Source organism: Mustela putorius, unplaced genomic scaffold, assembly GCF_011764305.1.
Source record: "Mustela putorius furo isolate JIRA1106 unplaced genomic scaffold, ASM1176430v1.1 tig00000095_pilon_pilon_pilon, whole genome shotgun sequence".
NCBI lineage: Eukaryota > Metazoa > Chordata > Mammalia > Carnivora > Mustelidae > Mustela > Mustela putorius.
In genome coordinates this window covers 25,221,103-25,246,159 of record NW_025421280.1, presented here as the reverse complement: position 1 = coordinate 25,246,159, position 25,057 = coordinate 25,221,103, and the positions used below count along the sequence as shown (strand labels likewise).

At 54.9% G+C, this 25,057-nt stretch overlaps 1 protein-coding gene across 3 annotated transcripts in view; it reads right to left on the bottom strand.

Moving 5' to 3' along the window:
• The window catches only part of SLC6A20 (solute carrier family 6 member 20), a 33,635-nt gene extending 8,965 nt beyond the window's left edge, over positions 1-24,670 (bottom strand). Inside the window, exons 1-8 of one of the 3 annotated variants that reach the window (XM_045080876.1) lie at positions 24,418-24,490; positions 14,920-15,009; positions 10,268-10,408; positions 8,368-8,459; positions 6,818-7,045; positions 3,961-4,071; positions 2,971-3,212; positions 1,699-1,861 (exon numbers count right to left, since the gene is read on the bottom strand). In XM_045080876.1, the coding sequence (XP_044936811.1) occupies positions 1,699-1,861; positions 2,971-3,212; positions 3,961-4,071; positions 6,818-7,045; positions 8,368-8,459; positions 10,268-10,382 (951 nt within the window). In that variant the 5' untranslated portion in view covers positions 10,383-10,408; positions 14,920-15,009; positions 24,418-24,490. Of the gene's footprint in view, positions 1-1,698; positions 1,862-2,970; positions 3,213-3,960; positions 4,072-6,817; positions 7,046-8,367; positions 8,460-10,267; positions 10,409-12,313; positions 12,856-14,919; positions 15,010-24,417 lie in introns of those variants that run through there. The other 2 variants (XM_004760818.3, XM_013060594.2) reach the window with 2 other exon arrangements.
• Positions 24,671-25,057: the final 387 nt, after the last annotated feature.

Below are 25,057 nucleotides of genomic sequence, written 5' to 3'. Positions count from 1 at the left end.
TCCGGAAGGAATTCCAAAGCAGAGACAGAGAAGTACAGGCAATGATGAAATAGTAAGGGGTGTGAATTCTCCAGAACTGGTCAAGACACGTGGATCTGTGGGTCCAGGAAGCCCCAACCTCACCCAACCCATCCTGGGGCTGGGGGCATCCTGGTGTGTTCATCCAACCCACGTCGGATGAATACAAAATACATCCACGCTTCGGTTACCGAGGCCAGAGTCCAAGGGACGGGCCAGAGAAATCAGAGCAAACCCATGAGGCAGCCGAGAGCTTTGAAGGAAGACAGGACATTTCAAGGCAACCGAAATCACATGGCAAACCGCTCCCAAGTGTCCAGAGAAAATAACTATAAACCTGGGACCTTCCACACAGGGGAGACAGTCCTTAAAAAGAGGGGACTGAGTATCGGTATTAGCATACAGACGACATCCGAGAAAATTTACCAAGCAGCAGGTGCTATACACCGGAAATGAATACAGCTCGGGAATGACATAGGAATTAAAACTAAAGAGGGGAAAAAAGCAGGCTGCTCTAAAGGAATGCGTTTTAAGGGAGATGATGATTCTGGAAGATGTCTGGGGTGCCAGAGGAAATAGTGAACAGGTAAAAAGGCACAAAGGTGAGGAGAGACACACACATTGTCGTGTAAAACAGCCCCGCTTCTGACACAGGGGCTGAGGAAAAGGACACTGGCAGACACAGGAGGTATTTAAAACTACAGTCCCTGTTCCGGGTGGGCGGGAAGTCAAGACCCTATTGAATTTCAGACCTGGTTGAGTTAAAAAGGCAGAGGACAAATTCGAGAGGAGAAATTTGCTAGATCAGTTCCAAACAGCAGAGAATAAGGCAGTGCGGGGGAGGGAAAACCCAGCAAGGAACGCAATAGGAAAAGACAGTCTGAATCCATCTGTCACCCCCTCGTTCTCAGACACTGAGCCAAGCCCAGAAGTCAGGGAGGAAAGCTTCCAGGGGCCCCCAAACAAAAAGGAACTTTGAAGTGAGAACATGGAACAGGACCTGAGGCCCAAGGAGAACGGATCAAAGCCTTGAAGGCTGGGGGCTGGGGAGCGGGGGGGGGGCGGGGGAGGGAAGGGGGTGTCAGGCCACAGGCCGGGTTGAGCAGAGAGCCAGGAAGGACATTGTTGACTCGTGCATGAAATGAGCCGATCAGTAACAGGGATGCAAACCGACTGCCCGAGCCAGAGCCAACGTTCCCCGGGAAGGTGGCCCACGTTGACAGGGTGCCAGACTCCCTGGGGTGGGCTCAGCCAGCTCCTGAGCCACAGGAGAAGGGGTCTAGTGGGGGCAGGTGGGTTATACCCCAGTTGCCTTAAGCTGTTTAACTATGGTTGGCCAAGAAGCCAGACATCTCTAACCACGGCTTAGACCAGAAGGCCTGTGATCGCAGCATGACGGTGACGGAAACAGCTCCAGGCCCTGGGATCCTCCAGTGCAGCATCCGTGGGAGGGATTCAGGAGAACTAAAGTTAATGTCAAATGCCTCCTGCTGGGTATGAACTGGCAGGTCCCCCCCCAACTCACGGGCATTTGCAAAGAAGGGGTCACTCCACCTGGCAAATGACGCACAGGCCCAACCCTGTGGCTGACTACAGAACACCCCCTCCCCCAGCCCCCAGCTCACACTTGTCCCAGCTCTCGGGGGAGAGAAGTTGGCCAAGACCTTGCCCGCGCCTTACCGTGGCCAGCTCTGCCTGCAGACTGCAGTTTCTCATCTGCGGGAGCACCTCGCTGTATTTGCCGGGGAAGGTGGACGCCAGGTAGCCCTTCACCTGCTCCAGGTTGCTGGTGGTCAGAAAGCCGTCCTCCAGATCAAAGGAATTGGTCAGCAGCAGAATCACCCTGCAGAGCAGAGGACCACACGGACCTTGGCTGATTAGAAAGGCCACGGTCACGGGACCCTCTTGAAGCTGGGCTGCTGGGGGTCCTTCCCCTCTGATGGGGCAGGTCTCTCCAACAAAGGGAATCTGTAGATCTGTGGCTTTTTCAAGTTTAGCAGGGGTGGAGGAGCGGGGTGTGTGATTTTGAATGGCTTTGATGGAGCCTCAGGTAGGACCAGAGATGAGCCCAGAGATGGCCCAGCTAAGCCACCTTCACCTCTGGGCCGGCATGGTCCTCCAGAATGTTTGGGATGATAGGAATATTCTGGGGCCCCCACTAACCACAGGGTGGGGGTGGGGGCGGTGGCAGCTGAGTCCTTGGATGTGGCGAGTATAACAATGAAACCGACCTGAATTCATTTATATGTAAGTGGAAATCAATTTAAACAGAAATTTAACTGACTTAACTTAAAATCACAACTACTGGGGCACCTGGGTGGCTCAGTGGGTTAAAGCCTCTGCCTTCAGCTCAGGTCATGATCCCAGGGTCCTGGGATCGAGCCCCGCATCGGGCTCTCTGCTCCGTGGGTAAGCCTGCTTCCTCCTCTCTCTCTTTCTGCCTGCCTCTCTGCCTACTTGTGATATCTCTCTCTGTCAAAAAAATAAATAAAATCTTTAAAAAAAAATCACAACTACTTTGATTAGTTAACATTTAATCAACTAATTAATTTAATTAAAAATTGAGTTAATTATATAAATCCATCCTCATTTAAATCTGTAAGTAGCCAGCTGTGGCCGGTGACTCCCTCACGGGACCTGGATGCGGGTGGTCGTGTTTTGGGTAGGGGGAGACAGAGAGCAGACTCTGTCCTCTTCAGGGCTCACCCACAGAGCCGCTCGACTACTTCCAAGGTCGGGGAGATGAGGCAGAAGAAAGGAAGGCTTGTCCGTTGAACTGCCCTCAGCCCCTCAGGCAGGGGTGCCCAGGCTGGGGCTTGGAGGGAGGGCTGCAAAGCCAGTGCCCTCTGCCCCTCACCCCTTGTCTTCCTGGCGCCCACGTCTTCCCAACGGCCCTGGGAGCTTGCGGGGTTGCGCACCCCCCCACCCGACACGGCCCCGGGGTGGGCTTACTTGTTCAAGCAGCTCTCGTAGTTGAAGGTGGCCTTGAAGCCGTAGATGGAGAAGGTCACGATGCTGGCAAAGATGGAAGTGGAGCTGTTGATGAGGGACACGATGATGGCGTGCTTCTGGCAGTTGTTGGACGGCTCGTTGTAGCTGGCGAAGGCGATCAGGCTGCCGAAGCCCAGGCCCAGGGAGAAGAAGATCTGGGTGGCTGCGTTGATCCAGGCCTTGGGGTTGGCCAGCTGCTCCAGCTGCAAAGCCAGCAGGGGAGGGGGCCACTGAACCACTCCTGTTGACCTGCCGGTAGGGGTCAGAAGGCCCGGCAGCAGGGGACCCACTGCACCTGTGCCCCCCCGGCTGGGGCCCATCAACTCCCCAGCGCCTGACATGCACACATCGCTCCCGTCCAGTCCCCCGTGGCGCCCTTCCCAGTGGACGTGCGCAATTGAAAAATCCAGCGTGAGGTTAACATAAGACACTGGGAGCCATCTGGAATGGGGGGGGCATTTTGGGGTGGGGGCGCTGCCAGTCCTTTTGTTTCCAGGGGCCAGATTTGCTAAGTAAAGAACTTGTTTTGTCCCAAAGGAAATAGTACCCCCTATCTCCCCACACCCTGCCGACAGAGGAGCGTGGGCTGCGGGGTGCAGGGGAGCGGGTGGGCTGGGGAGGGATCACAGAATACCCTGCAGTGGATTCACCCCTGCAGGAAAAGGGGTGCGGGAGACAGTTGGACGACACATCATACGGTCCACAGGCTGCCAGGAGGACGGGTGCAAGGCCAGACATGAGGCCAGGGCCATAGTCGGTTGGGGTGCAGAGACGTTGAGGTGGATGGGTGGACAAAAGACTCAGTACCCCCAGCATGAATAGGACCCCCGCCTGGCGGAGAAGGGGACCCAGCACTCATAGGTAACCCACACTGCTCCCACCGTCCTGAGTCTCCCCCGCCTGTCCACCCACCCTGCAGGACGGGGGGTACCCCCTCCCTCCAATCCGTACCTTGGGCGTGAACATGTAGGCTAGGCCGTTAGTGGCTCCATGGAGCGTGAGGCCCCGGACCAGGTAGATGATGAGCACGCAGTAAGGAAGCAGCGCGGTGAAGTATACCACCTGCGGACACCAGAGGGCGGCAGAGGGCAACGTCAGCCTCCCTGTGACCCGCGATCACCGGGGCTCCTTTGTCCCTGGGACAGACCCCTGCGTGGTCCCCACAGAGCATGCCACTCTGTCTCGGGCATTTAGGCTACTGACAACTGGAATGGTTCTCAGTTTGGGCTGGGGAAAAGGGGAAAAAAACAAAACCCTCAGGGGCTTGCAGGCATGGCATCTCTCTGCAGAACTGAGACCCAAGAAAAACTTGGCCATGAGGGTTCGTGGAAACGTAATGATGTTGGTGTGGGGACAATGTCCCTATCAGAAAGATGACAGAAATTCGATCATCTGACTTTGTTTCTGCACATGAGTGGCATTTTTCTTCAACCAAATCCTTCCCTGACAGGCATCGCGAGCTCAGTGATATTTTATTCTTGGTTTCCATGGTGGTTCTGGCAGCAGTGTCGTACCCCCAGGCCTGCTGACGGGAACTCTTAAACGACCTTCATACCGGGACCTGCAGGTGCACGCCTGTCCATCCAGACCCGGCACTTTTTCTCTGAATCAACCCATGTAGGCACCCTAGTCTCTTGACAGAAAGCACAGAGGTATTTTGCAAAATTCTTTCGACAAAAGCAGTTTGCTTGAAGATTAGGTTCATCTGGTTGGAGGCCCCGATGGGCTCGCCCTCAGCCCCCATTTCCTGCTGAGGTGTGTGGCACCATCTTGCCCAGAATCTTCTGAGGCCACCAGATGAGCGGTTCGCATCCGCACCCCCCTGGTATAGCAGGCAGAGGTGGGGGCCTATCTCTTATCACTGATTCCTCTCAGAGGCCGTTGTAATTTGAGAAGAGCCATCAAGCCCACTGACTTGATAGGAAAATAATCCAGGAGCAAGACGGAGACAGATGTGGTCAAGGACAGGGGGGCCGTGAGCTGAAGACCATTGAGGACAACTGGAGAGGGGTAACCAATGTCCGTAACTGGTGGACACTTACTGGATACTGATACTGGATACTGGCCCTTGGAACTTCACCCCCTTCCCCTCAGGTCAGTAAGTTTCCCAGCAGCACTCTGGGCTCACTTCTATCCCATCAGGGAAGCTGGACAGGTGACCCAGCCTACACCATGGGGAGAGATCATTTCTGACCCATCCAGGACAACTCTTGAAGTTGGGGGTTGGGGGGGGAGGAGATTCCAAGAGAAGAGGCCAGGAAATAGTACAGGGTTTTTAACCGAATTACTCCCCCATAAATAAAGCTGCGGGGGTACTTTTGCACGGAGAGGGGGCGTGGCTTGAGCAGAGGAAATAGCAGTAGTTCACGGCAGGACATGACCTCATTTCGCACATTTATAAATGATCTCGAAAAGAGATGGCCTCATTAAATCTCCCAAGTTTACAGATGCTGCCCTCAGATCTTTGTCACGTTGATGATGATCTGGCAAAGACAAATTGCAAAGAACACTTTTTTTAATGAGTATAACTATGAGCCAAGCTTCAAGATGGGACAGCTTGAGTACGTGAGTAGCTGCAGGCTCTAAATTCTTCCAGAGAGGACTCATTAGTCCCTCAGCCTGGCCGTGGGATGGGCATGGCCCTGGGGTCATCACAGGGCACCTAAAATATCATGAGCAGTTCTGGTCTTGTGGCCTCGAGAGAAACATGGTGGGGCTTTAGGCGGCGACCCAGGTGGTCAAGAGGATGAGGACTGGTGGCCTCTTAGGACCTTCTGAAGGGAAAACTGGGGTGAATTATGTCATGAATGGCCGGGAAGAACAAACAGAAGGTAGTTCACCGAACCAAGAGGTTGGGGAGTTTCAGGGGCAAAGCTGGGTCTGCCCGGGCTCCGCCCTCACTGGTTGGTGCCCTTGGGCAGGTCCCTCTGCCCCTCGATGCCTCATGTGAATGGGATGATGAACCCTACTATGAAGGGCTCCCCAAGATGGAGACAAGGTCCAACCCACAAGGGATCAGGTAGGACGAGTGCCCGAGTATGAGGACGGGGCACGCTCCAGGAGGGGGAGGGTAGGGCATCTGCTGCAGCTCCAGAAAGATGCCAGGTGCTGGAGAGACTGTAGGAACACTTTCTCCATGGGGCAGATCAAAGAGCATCCAAGCCCCTGCAGGACAATGAACCTGGGGAGGCACCAACGAAGGGAAGGCTCATCCATCTGGCGGGACAGCCCTGCAAGGTCACTGACAGCAGCTTAGAACCAAGGTTCTGAGACTCAGCTGCAGATTAGAATCACCTGGGGGAGCTTTCATCAACCCATGCTCAGGTTCCTCGCCACACCGATGACTCCAGGACTTCCGGGCAGGGGGTACAGGGAGGAGTGAAACATCAGAGCTCTACAAGCGCTCCAGGCGACACCAACCTTGCTGCTAAATTGAAGGGTCAGAGGCAAGGGCATCATGGGGACATCTCCAGGGAAGGGAAAACTCACTGTCTAGTTGCTTGGCGCCCCTTGGGTGGTATGGACGTGGGGCTGGCTGGCACAGAAACACTCATCTTTTTAGGCAGTGGGAAAGTCCTCCTTTCGAGATGGCAACTCAGAGCACCACTGGCCATGTGCCTGGTGGTCTGGGAGGTGATTTGTGTCTGTACCCTCCCCGCTGGCCCAGTGTTGCCGCTGGCCCAGTGTCGCCCCCAGCCCAGTGCCCCCCCCAATCGCAGTGTCCCCCGCATCCCCACCCCCACCCCCGGAGGGCAGAAGGCAGCCGTTGGCAGTGCCCAGCCCCAGGCAGGGGCTCTGCTGTCCCCACCTTGCCAGTGGACTGGGTGCCCCTCAGGACGCACAGGTACACCACCAGCCAGGCCAGGACGAGGCAGAGCGCCGGCTCCCACTGCACGCGCCCGCTGTCCTGGATGGACGGGGAGATGTTGAGAGTTTTCCTGTACCAGAAGTACTGCGTGGAGGACGCCTTCTCACACTCCTCGTCGTAGCCCGTGTGGTTGTCGTTCAGCGGGCACACGGACCATGGCAGGGGATCCTTTGGGATCAAAAGAAGCCTTTATACAGACAGGTGAGGGCTGAGTGGGAAGAATGGAAATGGCCCTGGTAGCGGCCATTCTGGGCAGGGAACGGGAGGGGCCGGTCAGGGGCACAGACAGGGATCGCAAACTCAATACAGATCTGCGACACCGGCGATGTACACAGCAACTCTAGCTGGAGGGCTCTTGTTCAGTGCGTGACCTGCCCAACTATACATGACAGGTCTGCACAGAGGATCAGAACTGTCACCCGTGGGGAGAGTACAAGGAGCTGCTGTTTCTACCCAGAAGGTGGAGGACGGGCAGGGCTGTGGAGTCAGGGAGATGAGTGGCTACAACTAAGCTCAGAGCAGGGAGTCCTTCGTGTCAAGGATGTACACTGGGATTTTCCAGCGGGGTGACCGGGGAGGCCAGAGTGGGGTGTGGACGTACTATCTTCTGAGTGTAGATACCAAGTCCTGCTCATTGAGGTCATTCACCCAAGCATTACTTGGGGTTCCGAAGATTCAAGGCTGTGCCGCTGTGCTCCAGAGAGCGGCCCCACAAGCTGGGGTTAGTCCACAGTGCATGGCCAGCCCTGCCTTGCTTTTGGAACTTGGGGACAGTGTCTGACCTATGCAGGCCTGGGTCAGGGGCATAGGGTGTAGCATCTGCCCAGTGACCTTCTGTCAGAGACCGAAGGTGGCTGCTGGAGGGCAAGAGGGGGCAGAGGCTGGTGGGGGGGTCCCCCAAGAGTGACGGGCAGGCACTGACAAAAGGCACTGAGCATGGGCGACAGAAGCAAAGACCCCTCTTGGCTTGGACACAAGGAGCACCTCACGAGGAGTCGGGGTTCTCTCTTCTCCGTGATTTTCAGCCCCCTCCCACTCACTACCATGAGCACCCACTGCGGCTATCTTCAGAAGTATGGGTTTAAAATGTTTATTTTTGGGAGCAGTCCCTATTGTGTTACAGGGGGGCCAAGGGTCCTTCTACAAGAACTCGGGTCTGCAGGGCAAAGTGGGGGCTCAGTCTGGAGTCGGAAAGCTGGAAGGATGAGTGACCAGAGCAGGGAGGGGTGAGCCGGAGGCGGAGGAAGGGCTCCCCTCCTGTCTTGCTGGGTGGGCCGAATCCCTCCCCAGGGGCTCTCTCCATAGATTTCCAGGGGTGCTGCTCAGTATTTTGTGGAGGGTGGAGGGGTCCTATCTTTCAGAGGGAACGCGGAGCCACACACGCGCCTGTGCACACCACCGCTTGGCGTGGGGTACTCGGCCTGCCCCCGACCCCAGCCCCGGAGGCTGCCCCCTGGGGGTGGCTCCTGCTCCCACCTGGGCTGACTCACCTGGAAGGAGTGGAAGAGGTACCAGAAGGCCCAGGCGTTGATGATGTTGTAGTACATGGACAGGAAGAAGGACACCACCACGCTGGCCAGGCCTGGGAGGAGGCAGAGGGGTGCTGAGGCCTGGCCCGTGTCCGCCAGCCCGGGGTGCATCTCAGTGACTGCACCAGGACAGCAAAGCCTCCTCTGGCCGCTTTGCGGGAGGGCCAGCTGTGGCCGGGCGCCCGCGGGCCCCTCTCCAAGAGCCAGTCCGTCCCCACCACCTTGAGGACGTGAGTCCAATGCCAGTCTGCCACACTTCTGTGCCAGGTGCGACGTCGAGCACCTGCTGGGCTTTAGGTCTTGGCAACAATGTGGTCACGGGTCGGGGGTTGGGCCTTATTACCCGCACTTCCCAGAGGAGAAAATGAGGCAGGGAGATGGCCCGAGAGCGCTCAGCTGTGACGTGGCAGGCATGGGCTCAGCACGGAGTGTGAGTGGCCTGCTCACCCTGCCCAGTGCCACCCCGATGCTGGAGGTCACAGATGTCCCCTGGGGCTCCCCTCAAGTGGGGTCCCTTGTGCCCAGCCCGGCTTCATGGCAGCAGGGAGGAGGGGTGTGGGACGGGGTGTGAGGAGGGGAGGGGAGGGGAGGGGAGGGGAGGGGTCTGGTCGGCGCTGACCTGGCCAGCCTGCAGGGCCCAGGGCAGGGGTGCACGACACCCACCCACACCAGCCCCCCAGAGGCACCCCTGCCCTGTGGAACAGGCGCTGGCACAGAGACGCTCATCTGAAACGTGAAAGGTCTGCAGCCCCCCGCGGCACCAGTGCAAATATTTACACCAGGGGTACTGGTGAACGCTACAGCCCGATCCTCCCTATCCCCGCCCTCCTCGAGGGCTAGTGGTTAAACATTCGCCCGCACCTGGGCTTGGCACAAGCATCTGGTAGCTTTCCTCTGAGGCATCACATGCCACCTTGGAGAGCCCTCTGCAATTGATGACAGGGGCCGATTGTAAAACCACACACCTCCTTGTTAAAAATTAACAGCCCTTCAGGATGAGGTGGCTGCTGGGGTTTGGAGATGGTCTGGGAGGGCACGGGCGCATCGCTTTTGCACAAAGGCTACATCCCATGTATGTCCCATGTATGTCCCTCTTGCTCCCAAAACACCCCCCTGTGCCCCTGCCTGCCTTCCTGCCTGGGGGCGGGAGGGTGGAGCCCAAGACACCGTGGCCCATGTGGGCCAAAGTCCCTCCCGCAGCGCCCAGGCATCCCTGAAACGTGAGCCACACACGCGTGAGGGTTGCACAGGGCAGGTTAACGATCTCTGAGAGGTGCCCGGACGCCCGCTGGCAGTCGCTCAGGGGAGGTGGGCATGCAGGCTCTGCCTCCGTGCACGGAGGGACCAACGCAACCCGTAGGCTCTCAGTGCTGTGACCCAGAGCATGTGGGCCCGTGAGCGTCTATGGTACCGGCAGGCACCTGGTATGGAGCTGGTGCTCACAGAGTGGGAGACATTGTTCTGTGCCAGGTATGTGCAGGCACAGGTACCTAGATGAGTTCCCAGAAGGGAAGCTGGCTGGACCCTGTGTTACAGCTCCTTGATGGGGCAGCTAGCTTCCTTTTATAGGAGAGCAAACGGAGGCCCGGAGAAGAGAAGCAATGTGGCATCCACCCCCCAGTGGGTACGCATCCCCTCCTTTCTCAGTGGCACACGAGTAAGAAATCCTGCCCTCTCTACTGGCATTCTACAGCCCCCCAAACCGGGCCGTGTGTCCACCCTCAAGGGCTTGCTCTTAGAACCTGTGCAGGCTCCTTGCTCCAGCTGCTCTGCCCGTGGGCTCCCACCCGCACCCCCCGGTGTCCGGGATACAGCAGGGTGTCTCCAGGGGGGCCCCCCAGATGGGAGAGGACCCACTTACCGACACCACCAAGGTAGGGGCTGATGGTCTTCCAGGCGCCGATGCTTCCCTGCCGCATGCGCTGCCCCACGGCCAGTTCCAGGTACAGCAGAGGCATGCCCTCCACAATGAGCATGACGAGGTAGGGCACCAGGAAGCTGCCTGCGGGCGTCCAGGGGCCAAGACCAGGCCATCACTGACGGGTTTCACTCTGCAGCCCGCAGGACCTCCAGTCCCATGTCCCTCCAGCCGCCCTTCAGTCTTTCCACATGTGCATTCATCCTTCTATCTCTCCATCCATCCTCCAACTCTCCGCCTTCCCTCTCTTGTCCCACAACCCCCTGTTCTTTTTTTTTTTTTTTTAAGATTTTTAAAATGTATTTACTTGGCAGAGATTCCAAGTAGGCAGAGAGGCAGGCAGAGAGAGAGGAAGGGAAGCAGGCTCCCCGCTGAGCAGAGAGCCTGATGCGGGGCTCGATCCCAGGACCCTGAGATCATGACCTGAGCCGAAGGCAGAGGCTTTAACCCACTGAGCCACCCAGGTGCCCCAACACGCTGTTCTTTCATTCCTGGCCCCCATCTGTCATTCACCCACCCATTTTCTTCCATTGGTCCATCAATCCACCCACCCTTCCCACCACTCAACAACCCTCCAACCACTCAACAACCACTCATCCCATCCACCCATCCATCATCCATCCGTCCGTCCATGCTTCCCACTTTCCATCCTTCTACTTATCCCTCCATCTGTTCAACCCTGTGTCCCTGGATGACACGCGGACTTGTTCGTTAAAACATTGACTGGGGCGCCTGGGTGGCTCAGTGGGTTAAGCCGCTGCCTTCGGCTCAGGTCATGATCTCTGGGTCCTGGGATCGAGTCCCACATCGGGTTGTCTGCTCAGCAGGGAGCCTGCTTCCCTCTCTCTCTCTCTCTCTGCCTGCCTCTCTGCTTCCTTGTGATCTCTGCCTATCAAATAAATAAATAAAATCTTTTATAAAAAAAACAAAAAAAAAACGTTGACATACTTCCATCCCCGGTAGTAAAACTGCCCCTGTCCCAAGCCCCTGGAGTGCCTTTCTCAACGCCTCAGCTGCCCCAGCTCCTCTGCCAGAGACCCTAGTCCATCTTCTGTTGTACCAACCAAGGACGTAGGCAGGGGCCCTGGTGTGTTATGTGTGGGGAGACCAGGGGTCCCCAACACACAGAGCCCAAGCCACCATCTTCTTTGACAGAGTACCTCTATTGTAGTGTATCTGTTTTATGCGGGGGCCTTCGGTCTAACATTTTATTTTAATGAAGAGTACGATCACCAACACAAACTTAAAACCCACGGGTCCCTGAGCAGCCGTGAGTGGACGAATGCCTGTGAGGACAGCGGGGAGCCAGCGGTGTGGCCGGAGCTCTGGAAGCCCTGCCCACTGCTAACCCCTGCTGGGGGCTCCCTCCACCCCTGCTCGCAGGGCCTTGCCCTGCTGCTTCTCCCGGGAGCCCCACCCCTCCTTCCCTCCTTCTCTGAAGCCCTGCTCATCTCTTCCACCTCCGGGGCACCCAGCTCCTTGGCAATTGACCTGACAAAAGGTCCAGGAGGAGAAGAGAGCAGGACTCCTGATTAACATAAAACCCTGACACTACAGCTGTGGGGATTAAGGGCTGGTTACAGAAGGAACCGGTTGCAAAAGGGTTCAGGTCAAAGAATGAAATATAAATGCTTATGTGAACATCTAATGCTTGCAACAATGCCTTCACTGTACACACAACACCCTGAGGTCCCTCTTCTCCCCCAGTGGGATCTCACGATCCCTCTCCCGACCGCAGCATGTCCATGTGCATCACCCCCCTGGTAGCTGCCTGACGTTCCACTAGGAAAACATGCCCAGACTCATTTCATCCTCTGTCATCCTAAACAGAGCAGTGGGACACAGCCTGGCCCACGTGTTCGGTTCTTTCCTCGGGGCAGAAATCCCAGAAAGAGGATCGCTGGCACCAAGACCAAGCAGAGAGCAAGCAGGGCCATCGCCCACCACAGAGAGAAAGGCACCGACTATGCCACCACCACCAGGCCTCACCTTGCTGGCTCCGTCCTCCCCACTTACACTGGGGCCCACGACACGTGCTCCCCTCTCACTTCTGGACTCTGCGCTGACGACTCTGCCAGGCCCTGCTCGCATCCTGCCCTGTAGCAACATGTTTTGGCATCTCCCCAGGTTCTTCTTGGAGCAGGGAGTTCAAGAGGCGGAGGTTGTTGGGGGGGGGTCCCCCACCCACCACAAACCTAACAACAAAGGTTGCATGGACATCACCTGCTTGGAACAGCATTCAAACCCTCCGCTGGCATAAGAAAAGCTCATTTGCACCCAAGGTGTTAAACAGTAACCACACGAGGCTTGGCAAGGTCCATGGCAGATTTTCTCTCTGACAGGGCCTGCCTGATGGCCCACGGCCCATGGGGAGGCTGGAAATCCAAGACCTGGTGCCCAGGTGGGGTCACAGGGGCACTCGAGGTCTGCCCATCGGACATTTCTATCTCTCCTCCCCTCCTCCAACTACCCAAACACATGATCCCCAGGAGTTCACTCTGCAGCTGTTTTCTCAACAAATGGTTTTTAGAGGGTGCCTGGGTGGCTCAGTGGGTTAAAGCCTCTGCCTTCAGCTCAGACGATGATCCCAGGGCGCCGGGATCGAACCCTGCACTGGGCTCCCTGCTTGGCAGGGAGTCTGCTTCTTCCTCTCCCCGTCTGCCGCCACACCATCCCCCCCAGGTTGTGCCCACCCCCCATCAAATAAATAAATAAATGAAATCTTTTTAAAAAGATTTTCAAGTGGTGTTAGAACTGAACACCGATGCAGAAAAAGATGAACCTCAACCCGTATCTCACATTTTAGAACCCCCCCCATACCTCAAAAGGGATCACAGACCCATAAGCACAACTCAAAACTAGAAAACTTCTAGAAGATGGCCCAGGAGAAAAACTTTCTGACCGCAGGCTAGGCAAAGATTTCTCACCTACCGCCTCAAGAGCACTATCTATGAAGGATGGCCATGGTAAGTCAGATTTCATCTTCAAATTGTGCTGTGACAGACACAGGTAGCAAAATGAAAAAGGCAAGCTCAAGACTGGGAGAAACATGTGCAAAACACAAATCTGAAAAAGACAGCATCTAGAATTTGTAAAGGACTCTCCAAACTGAACAATGAGCAAACGAAGTACCCATTCAAAAAAAGTGCAAAAGATCTGAACAGACGTTTCAGCAAAGAAAATATACGAATGGCAAATGAGCTCATGAAAAGATGCTCCATGTCGGTGTTCATTGTGAAAATAAGCATACGGATCATGGTGAGATGCCACTGCACACCTATCAGGATGGCTAAAATAAACCAGGCTGACTATATTGAGTGCTGGCGAGGACCTGGGGGCACTCCCGGGCATTGCTGCTGGCCTGGAAGGTGGTGCAGCCCCTCTGGAAAGGGGTTTGCCAGTTTCTCATAAAGTTAAGCACATTCTTCCTGTGTGCCCCGGCCGTCATACCCCTACATGTTTCCTCTAGAGAAGCGACAACATTCGCATCAAAACCTCTGCATGAATGTTTATAGCAGCTCTGTTCAGAATCCTCACAAATTACAAACAACTTAGTGGTTCTCCATTGGGTGAGTGGACAAGTAAGTTGTGGTACATCCATACAATGAAATACTACTCAGCCAGCAAAAAGGAACAAACTACTAATCCACGCTAGAGCACCACAGACTCTCAGAAGTGTTATGCTAAGATAAAGATGCCAGATTTGAAAGGCTCCGCACTGTATGATTCTCCTTATAGGACATTCTGGAAAACAGCAACCCCATAGGGACTGAAAACAGATCTGTGGTTGCTGGGGGTTGGGAAAGGAAGGGCTGACTCTAAGGGGCATTACTGCGGTGGTGGTAACGCAACCAAACATTTATCAAAATTCTTAGAATGGACACCAAAAAAAAAAAAAAGTGTACTTTCCTGTTTATCTCAAGAAAAGAAAAATTAGTTTTGTGATCAGTTTGAAAATGAGTCCACTGACCACCCCTCTTCCACGGACTTCTCTCCTCTAATCCTGCCTTAGTATGAGCAGACCTGGGGAAGAGAAGCCACAGGAGGAGAACCGATGGCCCACTGAACTCCATGCCGAGTGCCCACGTGGGAGGACTTGCAGGCGGACATCCCCACAAGAGCCAGGCCTGATGAAGCCTGGAGAAATCCCCAGGCACCCACAGAACTGCGAGAAAGAATTCACTGCTCTACGTACTACTTCGTTTTTTCCCCCCCCTCCCCCTTTTTACCTCTCAATCCTTCATCACACAGCTCCTAAAAGGGAGGACATTCTCTTGCATAATCCCAGGGCAAGGAGAACCAGGAGAGTGACACGGCAGCAGCTTAAGGATTTAACCCACAGACCTGGGTCACCTGGGTGCTTCAGTGGGTTGAGCCTCTGCCTTCATGGCTCGGGTTATGGTCTCGGGGTCCTGGGATCGAGCCCCGCATCGGGCTCTCTGCTTGGTGGGGAGCCTGCTTCCCGTTCTTTCTGCCTGCCTCTCTGCCTGCTTGTGATCTCTCTTTATCAAACAAACAAACAAACAAAATATCAACCCGCAGACCTTCCTGCGATTTGACCAATTCCCCCACCCCCATCCTTCCCCCGGCCTCACCATCACGCGTGGTGTCTCGGGCTGGATCCCCTCACTCAGCTTCACACTGGGACAGCCTCTCGAGCTCTCCTGGTCTTTCACGACCTTGACCTGCCAGAGAATCCTAACCAGTTCTTCTGTGGAATGTCCCCTGCTTTGGGTTTTGGCAGGAACACCGAAGCCACCTGGGTCTTTGTCCAGGGGCACATGATGCCGCCTTGCCCCGCTCTCGGGTGGGTTCACTTGGCTCACTTGGTCAAGGTAGGCTCTGCCAGGTTTCTCTGCGGAAAGTTACGGGTTTGCCCCCTTGGAAATGATGATGTGAATTTGTTGGGGAAGTATTTTGAGCTGAGGTCACCCTCCTGCTTCCCATCAGACCCCTGCCCGCCAGACTGAGCAGCCCCTAAGGATTCTTGTGGGAGACACCCGTCGTCGCGCTGGCTGCCGACGGGCGACCCTCGAATTCCATCATTCCTTCTACGTCCTTAAGCTTCAGAGGGCTCTGGGGTGCCGAGATAGGTCAGGTGGCACGGGCCTATGTGCATCTGCACAACCCTGGGTGTGGGGAATGAATGGTTAGTCACAGAGGACAATTCTACGCTGAGATACAAAGACAGCTCCAAGCCTGGAGAGCTCTTACAGCCACCTCCCCAGCGAGCACCCTCGTGTCCCGGGGCTGGTCTTCCTGGTGTCCGTCCACTCCACAGTTCCCTCCTGACAGCTGATCGTCCAACTGTGTCCCCTCTCTGCCCTTCCCACACATAATCTGGTTAAAGCCTACTTGGCTTCTTCTCACACCTAGAATAACACCCACACTCCTTCCCACGGCCTCTGAGGCTCTGAGACCCAGGGTTCCGCTCTCCTCTCCAGGCTGGAGGCCTCCCTCAAGCCCCTGCAGCCCCGTGGCCCTTCCCACGGGTCCAGCCCTCTGCCTGCAATGCTTTCTTTTTCCTTCTCTCATTTCTCTACCCAACCTGCCCCCACTCAGAGGGGCCTTCCCGGTCTGCCTGAGCGACCATGGCCCCCGCACCAGAGAGACCCTCCAACTTCTCACCCCACTGGACTTTCTGAGCAGTAACTCCTGTGACATGATGCTGTAATTCCAGCGTCCGCCTGCTGCCTAGCTCCCCACAGCAGGGATGCCCTCGCTCGCCGGTCTGCTCGGAACAGAGCAGAGAGCCCCGCACAGTGGTATCTGGTGGATGCAGGACAGAGTCCCTCAGGCTCGCTCTGGATCTTCTACGCACATAGCTTCCTCCAGGAGCCTCTCCACATCACCCAAAGCTAAGTGGGGGTGTCCCCCTCACAGTGACTGCTCTACTCACTCCCACTTCTCAAAACAGCTCTCAAGTGCGGAGACGGGGTCTGCCTGGCCCACCGTGGAATCTCCAGTTCCCACCACGGGGCCCGATACAGAGTAAATGCACGTTCAGTGAGTGTTTGCTGAATGGCTGCTGGATGGTAAGTGGTTTTGTGGGTGGTTCAACGTGGGTGGGCAATTTGTGAAGCTCTTAGCAGAGAGAGATGACAGGAGTGATCTGGGAAAGTTCGTCATGGTTGCTAAAACCATCACGTTGTTAAACCCGTAAAATTTCATAGACGGTTCCTTTGAACTCTCGCTTTATTTTGTGGCTGCAATTAGGTAATCTGGACCTGGGGCAAGTCTATACTGGCCTTCCCCTCTGCCTCAGGAAGGGTGAGCGTTCCAAGGCAGGGTTTGACCCCCGGATAATACACCGCAGATCAAGACACAAGGGCTCCTCTAAAGGTTTCTCAAGCAAATACATGCTTTCCTCTGAAAGCAATTTGCCAGGACGCACAGAAGAAATCTGTAGCCAGCTTCTAGAAGCCGGTCTCTAAGAGCCGAGAGAACATAGCACTTAAGGAAGAGCGTCAGGGCCACGAGGAAGAAAGGACAATTTAAGGAGAAAAAAGATTTTATGAAGATGAAAAAAATAGGGCAAACGAATTTAAAGCCAATGCGGGTTTTAAGTAAAAAGTGAAAAATGACCCCGTATCCCGGGGAAGAGGATACAGCGGAAACGAAAGAGGGTAAGGCAGGGCAGCAAGTGCATCTCCTGGGTCTCTAGAAAGATCCAAGCAGGAGAGATGGCTGTGGACAGAGCAGCTGCAACAACAAATTCCACCAGATGTTTCCCTAGCTGTGTTCACAGAAAGGACTCTCTCGTTCCCAGTAAACATTAAAAAAAAAAAACTTTTGTAAGCAAAGAAAAAGTTTTATGAGTTACCAGGTCCCACGGAGCAGAGAGCCACAGTGGTGGGCTCCTGGGAACCGTGCAGCTCAGAGTGTCCCTGCCTGCAGGATTCGCCCCACAGAACACTCGGGTCGTTCAGCCCCGTCTGCAGGTGACCAGCCCGGACCTGACTGCCTGCCAGATCATGAGAAAGGCGGGGAGGAGAGGACCCAGGGACACAGCAGCCTTTGACAGCAGGGGAAAGCCTAGACCCTCTCACCCGGGAAGCCCACCCCCGAGGGTTTCACCTTCTCAGCAAGCCCGTCAGGCAGCCCCAGCCGCTCATTCACAAGGATAAGTGGGCTCATGTCTGTAAAAAGGACTGACTTCCCAGAAGGAGCTCTGGTGCCCCCTCCGGAGGGTCAACAGCTGGCCGGAGACATTAGTCATCAGCGGGGGACGCAGGGCTGGGTCTCTACCCTCCATGCCGGGAGCCCTACTAGTCCGAGGCAAAACTCTTGAGAATGTACTTACTACCCAGACATCTAGCCTGCAAGGTTTGTGAGCTCAAGTCCCATACCACCCCGGAGAATGGGCAAATTAGTTAGTGCTACGTCTGTAAATGGAATCTTGAAGGGCCATGTGAGTTCACAGCTTCAAAGAGAGTCAAGAATTAAATGATTTTGGAAACAATCCCTGATTGTCACAGGGAAAGTAAAATCATTAAGATATGGAATTACATATAAAATATGCCTCCAGGGGCGCCTGGGTGGCTCAGTGGGTTAAAGCCTCTGCCTTCAGCTCAGGTCGTGATCCCAGAGTCCTGGGATCGAGCCCCGCATTGGGCTCTCTGCTCAGTGGGGAGCCTGCTTCCTCCTCTCTCTCTCTGCCTCTCTCTGCCTACTTGTGATCTCTGTCTCTCAAATAAATAAATAAAATCTTTAAAAATAAAAAAAATAAAATAAAATAAAATACGCCTCCAGATCGAACAGTCATGACTTTTTGGCTACTGGAATTGGGGTGATTTGGTATTTCATTTCTTTATGTATTTCTCTATTTTCCAAATTTTCTACCATGAACATGTATTCTTACATTTATGACCCAATGTGTGTGTACAAGTGTGTGTGCGTACACACACACACAAGAATACGTCTTCTAGGGACGCCTGGGTGGCTCAGCTGGTTAAGCGGCTGCCTTCGGCTCAGGTCATGATCTCAGCGTCCTAGGATCGAGTCCCGCATTGGGCTCCTTGCTCGGCCGGAAGCCTGCTTCTCCCTCTGCCTCTGCCTACCACTCTGTCTGCTTGTGCTCACTCTCGCTCCTCTCTCTCTCTCTCTGACAAATAAATAAATAAATAAATAAATAAAATCTTTAAAAAAAAAGAATACGTCTTCTAGAACATGTCGCTACTTCTTTTTCTTCTCCTAAGGTTTTATTTATTTCTTTGATAGAGATCACGAGTAGGCAGAGAGGCAGACAGGGCAGTGGGGAGGAAGCAGGCTCCCTGCTGAGCAGAGAGCCTGATGTGGGGCTCAATCCCAGGACCCTGAGATCATGACCTGAGCTGAAGGCAGAGGCACCCAGGTACCCCGCTACTTATTTTTCTAATGATCACAGCCAGTACCGTATCTGTTTGCTACACCCAAGAAGCTCCCTACAAGAGAAACTCCTCTCTGTATGAAATTTATCTCCGCAAATCTCGGCTCTGTCCTTTGAGACCCACAAAGACACCAAACAGCCAGAGGCAGCCACTTTCAGGGGCAGTTAGCTCAGGCTTTCAAACTCACGCCATCTTTCCACTTCCATGCCTTTGTTTCTCCAAAACCACACAGGGACTTTTTACCCTGATCTTTTCCTTTATGGGATGTGTGTGTGTGCACACACCCCTATGTGTTTAAGGAGTCCAGAACCCAATTTCCTAGGTGATGCAGAAGCTGCTGTCCAGGGACCACCCTCTGAGGAGCGCAGTCCTGTTCTCTGCACACCCAACCCCATACATGGCCTGCCTCCTCCTCAGTCACTCCCTCCCATCTCCACTTTCCCAGAAAAGTCTATGTCGAGTGGACTCCAATCAACTTTTGGGAACAAAGAACAGAAACACAAGTAAGAAAAACGGAAGTCCCGCTTATCCTGTCTCCCACCTTGTTCTAGAACTTGCAGTTGCTCGTCCAACCCCCTGCCCAGCCCCTCCGCCAGCAGTATCCCTGCACCGGCCTCCCTGGTGAACCCGGTCCTGGCATCCATCAGTCCATCCGGTCCGTCCGTAGGCTCTGTAAGGTCGGAAGGTGCCCCTTCCCCGCCTGGAACCTTGGCTTCGCTATGCCGGTTCCATCTTGCCAACCTGCTCGTCGAGGCCCTTCTGTCTGCATTCCTGTTGGACTGTTCCTTGTGTGCCCTCCTGCCGGGTCCCCACCGCAGACGTCCCGGCCACGTGGAGTTTCCAGCCGTTTCCCTCAGATGTACACCCTTCTGTGTTGTTTTCACACATGGTTTCTTCTGCCCAGAATGATCCTGTCCCTAAATCTCCCGGGCAGTTAGTCCTTCCTGCTGAGGCACTTGGTCAGGCCTCCTGAAGAGCCCCCTGGACGCCCCTCCCTGTGGAAGACACCTTCCCATGCTGTCGCATCCTCCAGGGTGATGACCATCTTTGTCCCCGGCAGCAGTAGATTCTCAATCCATGCTTGTTGAAGAACTGAAATTAAACTCCTAAGAGGTTTGCCTTGTTGACTGTTTAATGTTCTAGGATCGTGTCTGCTTGGGGAAGGATCTCAGATGGTGGTTCTCCTCCCTATGGCACAGCAGGACCCCCTGGGGAGCTTTAATATGCCTCCTGGTAAGGACAGGAGTGAGACCAACTCAGGATTTGGGGGTGGGACCCAGATATCAGCATGTGGTTCAGCTCTTGGGGGGCTTCTAGAGGCTTCCCCGCTGGCAGGTGGATGCTGTGATCTGGTTGGGGGCCTTTCTTCCCCATCGGGGTGGTGCGGGGACCGGGGTGAGCCACGTCCGAGTCCACGGTGCCCTGCATGGTTAAGACACGGCTTTACAGACACTTTTAAATTAAGGAGTAGGGGGTGTCCTAGAAAAGGCGAGGAGTGGGGGTATCCCCTCTGGGAGGGGGTAGGCACTGACATTTGGGGGAAGGGCAGGAGTGGAGAGAGCGGGCTGGCCTGCAAGTGTCAAGGGCTTTTCTTGCGTGGACACAGCAGACAGCAGGTGCTTGGCCAGCCCCCCTCTGGTGTGCAGGGGAAGCTGTGGTTGAATGTCACAGGCCATGTGGGGAAGGGCCCTGAGCCAGGCAGGGTTAGTCCTGTCCTGGGGAGGGGCAGGAGGTGGGGTGGGGGTGGGGGAGGCCCAGGCCTCTGCAGGAGTCACTTCTGGTCTTGCCTTTATCAGAACAGGAAACCCCAACCCCAGGGGGTCCTGGGACGGTTCAGTTTCCTGAGGGAAATGGCCTAAGCCCCAGCTCCACCTCCACAAGCCCCCTTTTCTTCCCTGGACTTGTCTCCCATCTCTGAGTAGGACAGACAGGAACGACTGCAGGGGTGCTGGGAGGAAGACATTGAAGGCCTGTGGCCAAGAGCCCAGACCAGCCGGTTCCCAGCACCTTGTCTAGAAGCCCCAGTAGTAGCAGCAGCAGCAGCAGCAGCAGTCAGGGCTTCTCGAGGGACGCACAAAGCACATGCTCTCACCTACTATCTGGAGTGGACTTTGGAAATTTTATGGGCTCGATGCACTACAGCCCCTGAACCTCAGGTTTCCATCCCACTGAGGAGAACTGCAGAAACACGAACGAGCATTCATCGATCACACACGCACGCGCACACACTGAATGGCGAGCCACAGCAGGTGCCACCCACCTGTCCATCTGCGTGCTGAGCTGCTGAGGCTCTGCCCCGGGGGGCAGGCGCTGGCTGGGAGGGCTGTGGCTGCAGGGGCATGCAGGGCCAGCTGAGACCAGCTCACGGGAGCCCCCTGCACACACTGCGGCCAGCCCTGCATCCCGGGACCTCATGGTGGGACGTGTCCCAGGACATGAGTGTGTGAAGTCAGCCATGGTGGGAATATTTACACAGCAGTAATCATCAGATGCTCCAAGTTAGGTCTTACTTCTCCTATCAAAAGCCGGCTGCTCCATGTTTTCCCAGCATCCTGCTACCTCACTCCCAGCAGCTGCTGGCCTGGGGGCAGCATGAGAACACCCCTGACCTCTAAGGTGTGCTCCAAGGACCAGCAGCATCAGCACCACTTAGCACCTTGCTAGAAGGGCAGATCCTGCCCCCACCGCCTCATGGCAGGTGCCTGAGTCAGAATCTCTGAGGGCAGTGGCCAGAGACCTGTCATTTATCAGGATCATGGGAAGGCTATGCTCTAAGCACCAGAGAGGAGCAAAGGGGGCTTTGAGTGGGAAGTGGGACAGCCCATCTGAGAGTCATCAAACCCATGCAGGCAGGAGTCCTCCGACTTCCTCCTCTTCACAGATCCCATATAACAGAGACAAAACTTAGGAGAAAAATCAACCACGTTGCCATTGGCCACACAACTGTTCCCCATCTGTCGGCGTCTCTTCCACGACTCTAGCACGTTTGTGTAAAAAGCAGTTGCTGGTGCATTTCTTTTCTCCATGGGAGAACCCATGCATTCACATCCCAGATTTCTTCCAGAACAACAGTGCCTTGGACGCTGACACGGTCACCGAGGGCCGCTGACTCGTTCTAGAAGAGGTTCTGGGCTATTTTTCTTCTAGCGCCGGCATGCTGCGCAGAGGCGGCTGGTACCCGAAACGTAATCTTCAGAATTAACATTCCTTGTGCTGGAACCTGGCTTGGACAAAGGAAGGACACAGCCCCCACCCCACTTTCCGCGCAGAGCCAGCCCCGTGGAAAGGAGCACGGATCCCTAATCCTCTTTATTCTGGGAAGTATTTTGGCACAACTTGGCCCTGTAGTTTATAAATAAGCCCTTTGTTGGCTGTAGGCGGCGGGTCATGGTGCTGTTGAGAAAAACCCTCCTCCGGAGACTTTCATGATGTGGTTGGTTTACCCTTTAGCTTTAGGTGAAGAATGGGTCTGCAAATGGCCCGGCTTTTGGGCCACATAAATCACTTATTAATAGGCAACACCCCTGGACAGGGAAAGGCTCAGGGAAAACCACCCGCACCCCCACCTCATGTACCCCACGCGTTTCTAACAGATCCCGCTCAGCAGTCCAAGCAATACTTTTTGGTGCAAACAGTTCGTGCAAAGTGTGCAGGCAGAGAGTAGGCATTCGCTGACATAGAAATGTCCAGAATAGTCTAGAACATTCGGTGGGGCTGGCAGATGAGCAGGCAGAAATGGGGTGGAAAGAGGAGCAGGTGTCAGGTGATGAAGCCCTGACTGGGCCAGGATAAGACGCTGGGTCTTGACTCTGTAGATACTTACACCTTGAGAACGTGCCACCTGCCCAGCCTATTTCTGCCCATCCCGGACCCAGCGAGCCACCAATCCTGCCTCTCTCCTTGGTGTCTACCCATCCATTGGCCATCCTCCATCTCTCTCCACCCACCCAGCCCAGCCAGCCCGAGTATACCCTATACCAGATACAGGATTTCTTCTTTCCTCTTCCGGGTCCTGAAGGTCCTGCGGTTCCCCTAGCAACTCCCTACACATATACAATTTCAGAATTACTCCACCCAACCCAAGTCACCTGCGGGGCTATTCAGGGGGTGGTGTTAGAAACAAGGAATTAACAGTCACGTGACCATGGGGCTCACCTGGCCCGAGGGGTGGAAACCACACAGCCAAGACAAAGGTATTGTGGGCAGTAGGTGTGCTGAGCACAGAAGGACCCAGAAATCTCATCCTGACGAGCAATTCTTTGAAAAGTCAGCTATGAAGCCATGATACCACATGGCAAAGCATACCCTTCCCATAATTATGATGTGTTTATGTCCTTCGAATGAAAAAAGGAATCAAGAGAGTTAACCTTTTGCCAGCTTTTCTTTTTTTTGAACAGGTGAGGGGAGGCTCAGGGGAGCAGTACTTTAGGTCTTGGTCCTTCTTCAATGGGTTAAATCTTGTTAATACTTTGGTCTAACATCTTTTATTGTCCTTTATGGTGAAAATACATTCCTGATTATAGGAATCATCTCACACACACACACACAGTCCAAGGCAAAGAAAAACCACCCTGAGCTAACTACTGTTAACATTTTGGTGTATTTTTTGTTCTCATTCTCTTTTCCTGACCTATTTCTAAACATAGCTAAGACCACCCCTTCTGTACAGTTTTGAATCTAACTTCCCCTCCCTCCACTGAATAGACGATAGGAGAAAACGCCTATGAAAGTTTCTGGAAACTCCATCCCAGCGGCCGCACACCGACGTTCCATAACTTATTGGACTAAATCCCTTTCCTTGAGGGCTTGGGAAGTTTCTAACATTTTACTCTTATTAAAAGACTTGAGACTGAGCTTCCATCGTCACCCTTGGTCAGACCTCTGATAACTTCCTCTGGGTAGAATTCTAGAAATGGAACCAAGGAAGAAAACTCTTGTTTAATGCTGAGACTTCCAAGCCCTCTCGCCACACTGCCTTACAAAACGATAGGCTGGCCTGCAGAGAGACTCCCTAGCCTGTCACTAAGGTGTTTCCAAGCTCCCCACAATGTTAAACAGGGACTATGATGGGCATGGGTGGGTCTATCTAGTAAATGTGCCCTGATGCTTCACAGGAGAAGAGGAAACATTTGTAAAACCAAACCAAAAAACCAAAAACAATAACAAAAAAGAAAACAAAACCAAAAAACTAAAAGAAAAAATTAGAAACAGAATGATTTGCCTTTCCTGCCATCTCTGGCTCCAAACCCAAAGCAGTGTTTTAATAATAATTAAAAAAAAAAAAAAAAAACAACTTAAAGAATTGCTCAAGACCCTTTTAACTGGCTTCAAACCAAACTGCTGGGAATATGTTTCATATCTGAAAACTGTAGCAGGAGTTTCTGTTGAAGAAGACAACTCCCTGCTCACTTTTTACACTTAAATGTCAGCTTTACTCCCTAGAAGTCAGCCTCTTGCCCGGGCGGGGGGGGGGGGACAGTCCGGAGCCTCCTGAGGCCCACTGAGCCCGGGTGCGGAGGAGGCTCGGCGGCCGCTGGGCTGGGGCTGGGGCTGGGGCTGGGGCGTTGCAGAGGCCGCGGGAGGGCGGTTTTGGAGAACAGCTCGGCGGCGGATAGGGATGTGCTGGGTCCGGGACGGCCGGCTCTGCACTCCCCGTGCCCCTCGCTCGCGGCGATCCTCAGTTTACCGGCCTGGAGTCGGGGCTCCCGCACGGACCGCACTCACCTCCGCCGTACATCTGGCACAGGTAGGGGAAGCGCCACACGTTGCCCAGGCCCACGGCGTACGAGATGCAGGCGAAGACGAACTGCAGCGGGTTGGCCCACAGCGGACGCGACTTCTCCATGGCCGCGAACTGGGCGCCGGCTCCCCCTCGGGCGCCGCGTGGGGCTGCTTCGGAGCGCCGCAGCCCGGACGACCCGCCCGCTCGGCCTGGGGGTGGCCCCGCGCGCCTCAGCCGCGGCTGCTCACTCGCTTTTTAATTGCTAATCTCATTAACGTGCGCCGGCTGGAGGGGCGAGGCTGGTAAATGGATGACGGCGAGCCCCACCCCGCCCCGCCGGGCCGCCGCCGCCGCCGCCGGGAAGGCGCCCGGGATTGCGCCTGGGACGGCGGGGCCAGGGGTGGTGTCCGGGGCCCTCCGGCTCCACCTTGGGGCCCGCGTGTTGTTGCGCGGCTGTTCCGGAGCCGTCAGGTTCTCCCAAACATCTACCCATCGTTTCCTGGGTGCCTCCTAGGTGCGGGGCTTCATCTGGGGACGGGCTGTGAGCCACACGTAGACATCCCAACCCTTGTGGGAATTGACATCCGGGGAGGGAAATGCTTAAACTGGCCGGGATAAAAGGTCCCATTTTCAACCACTGTT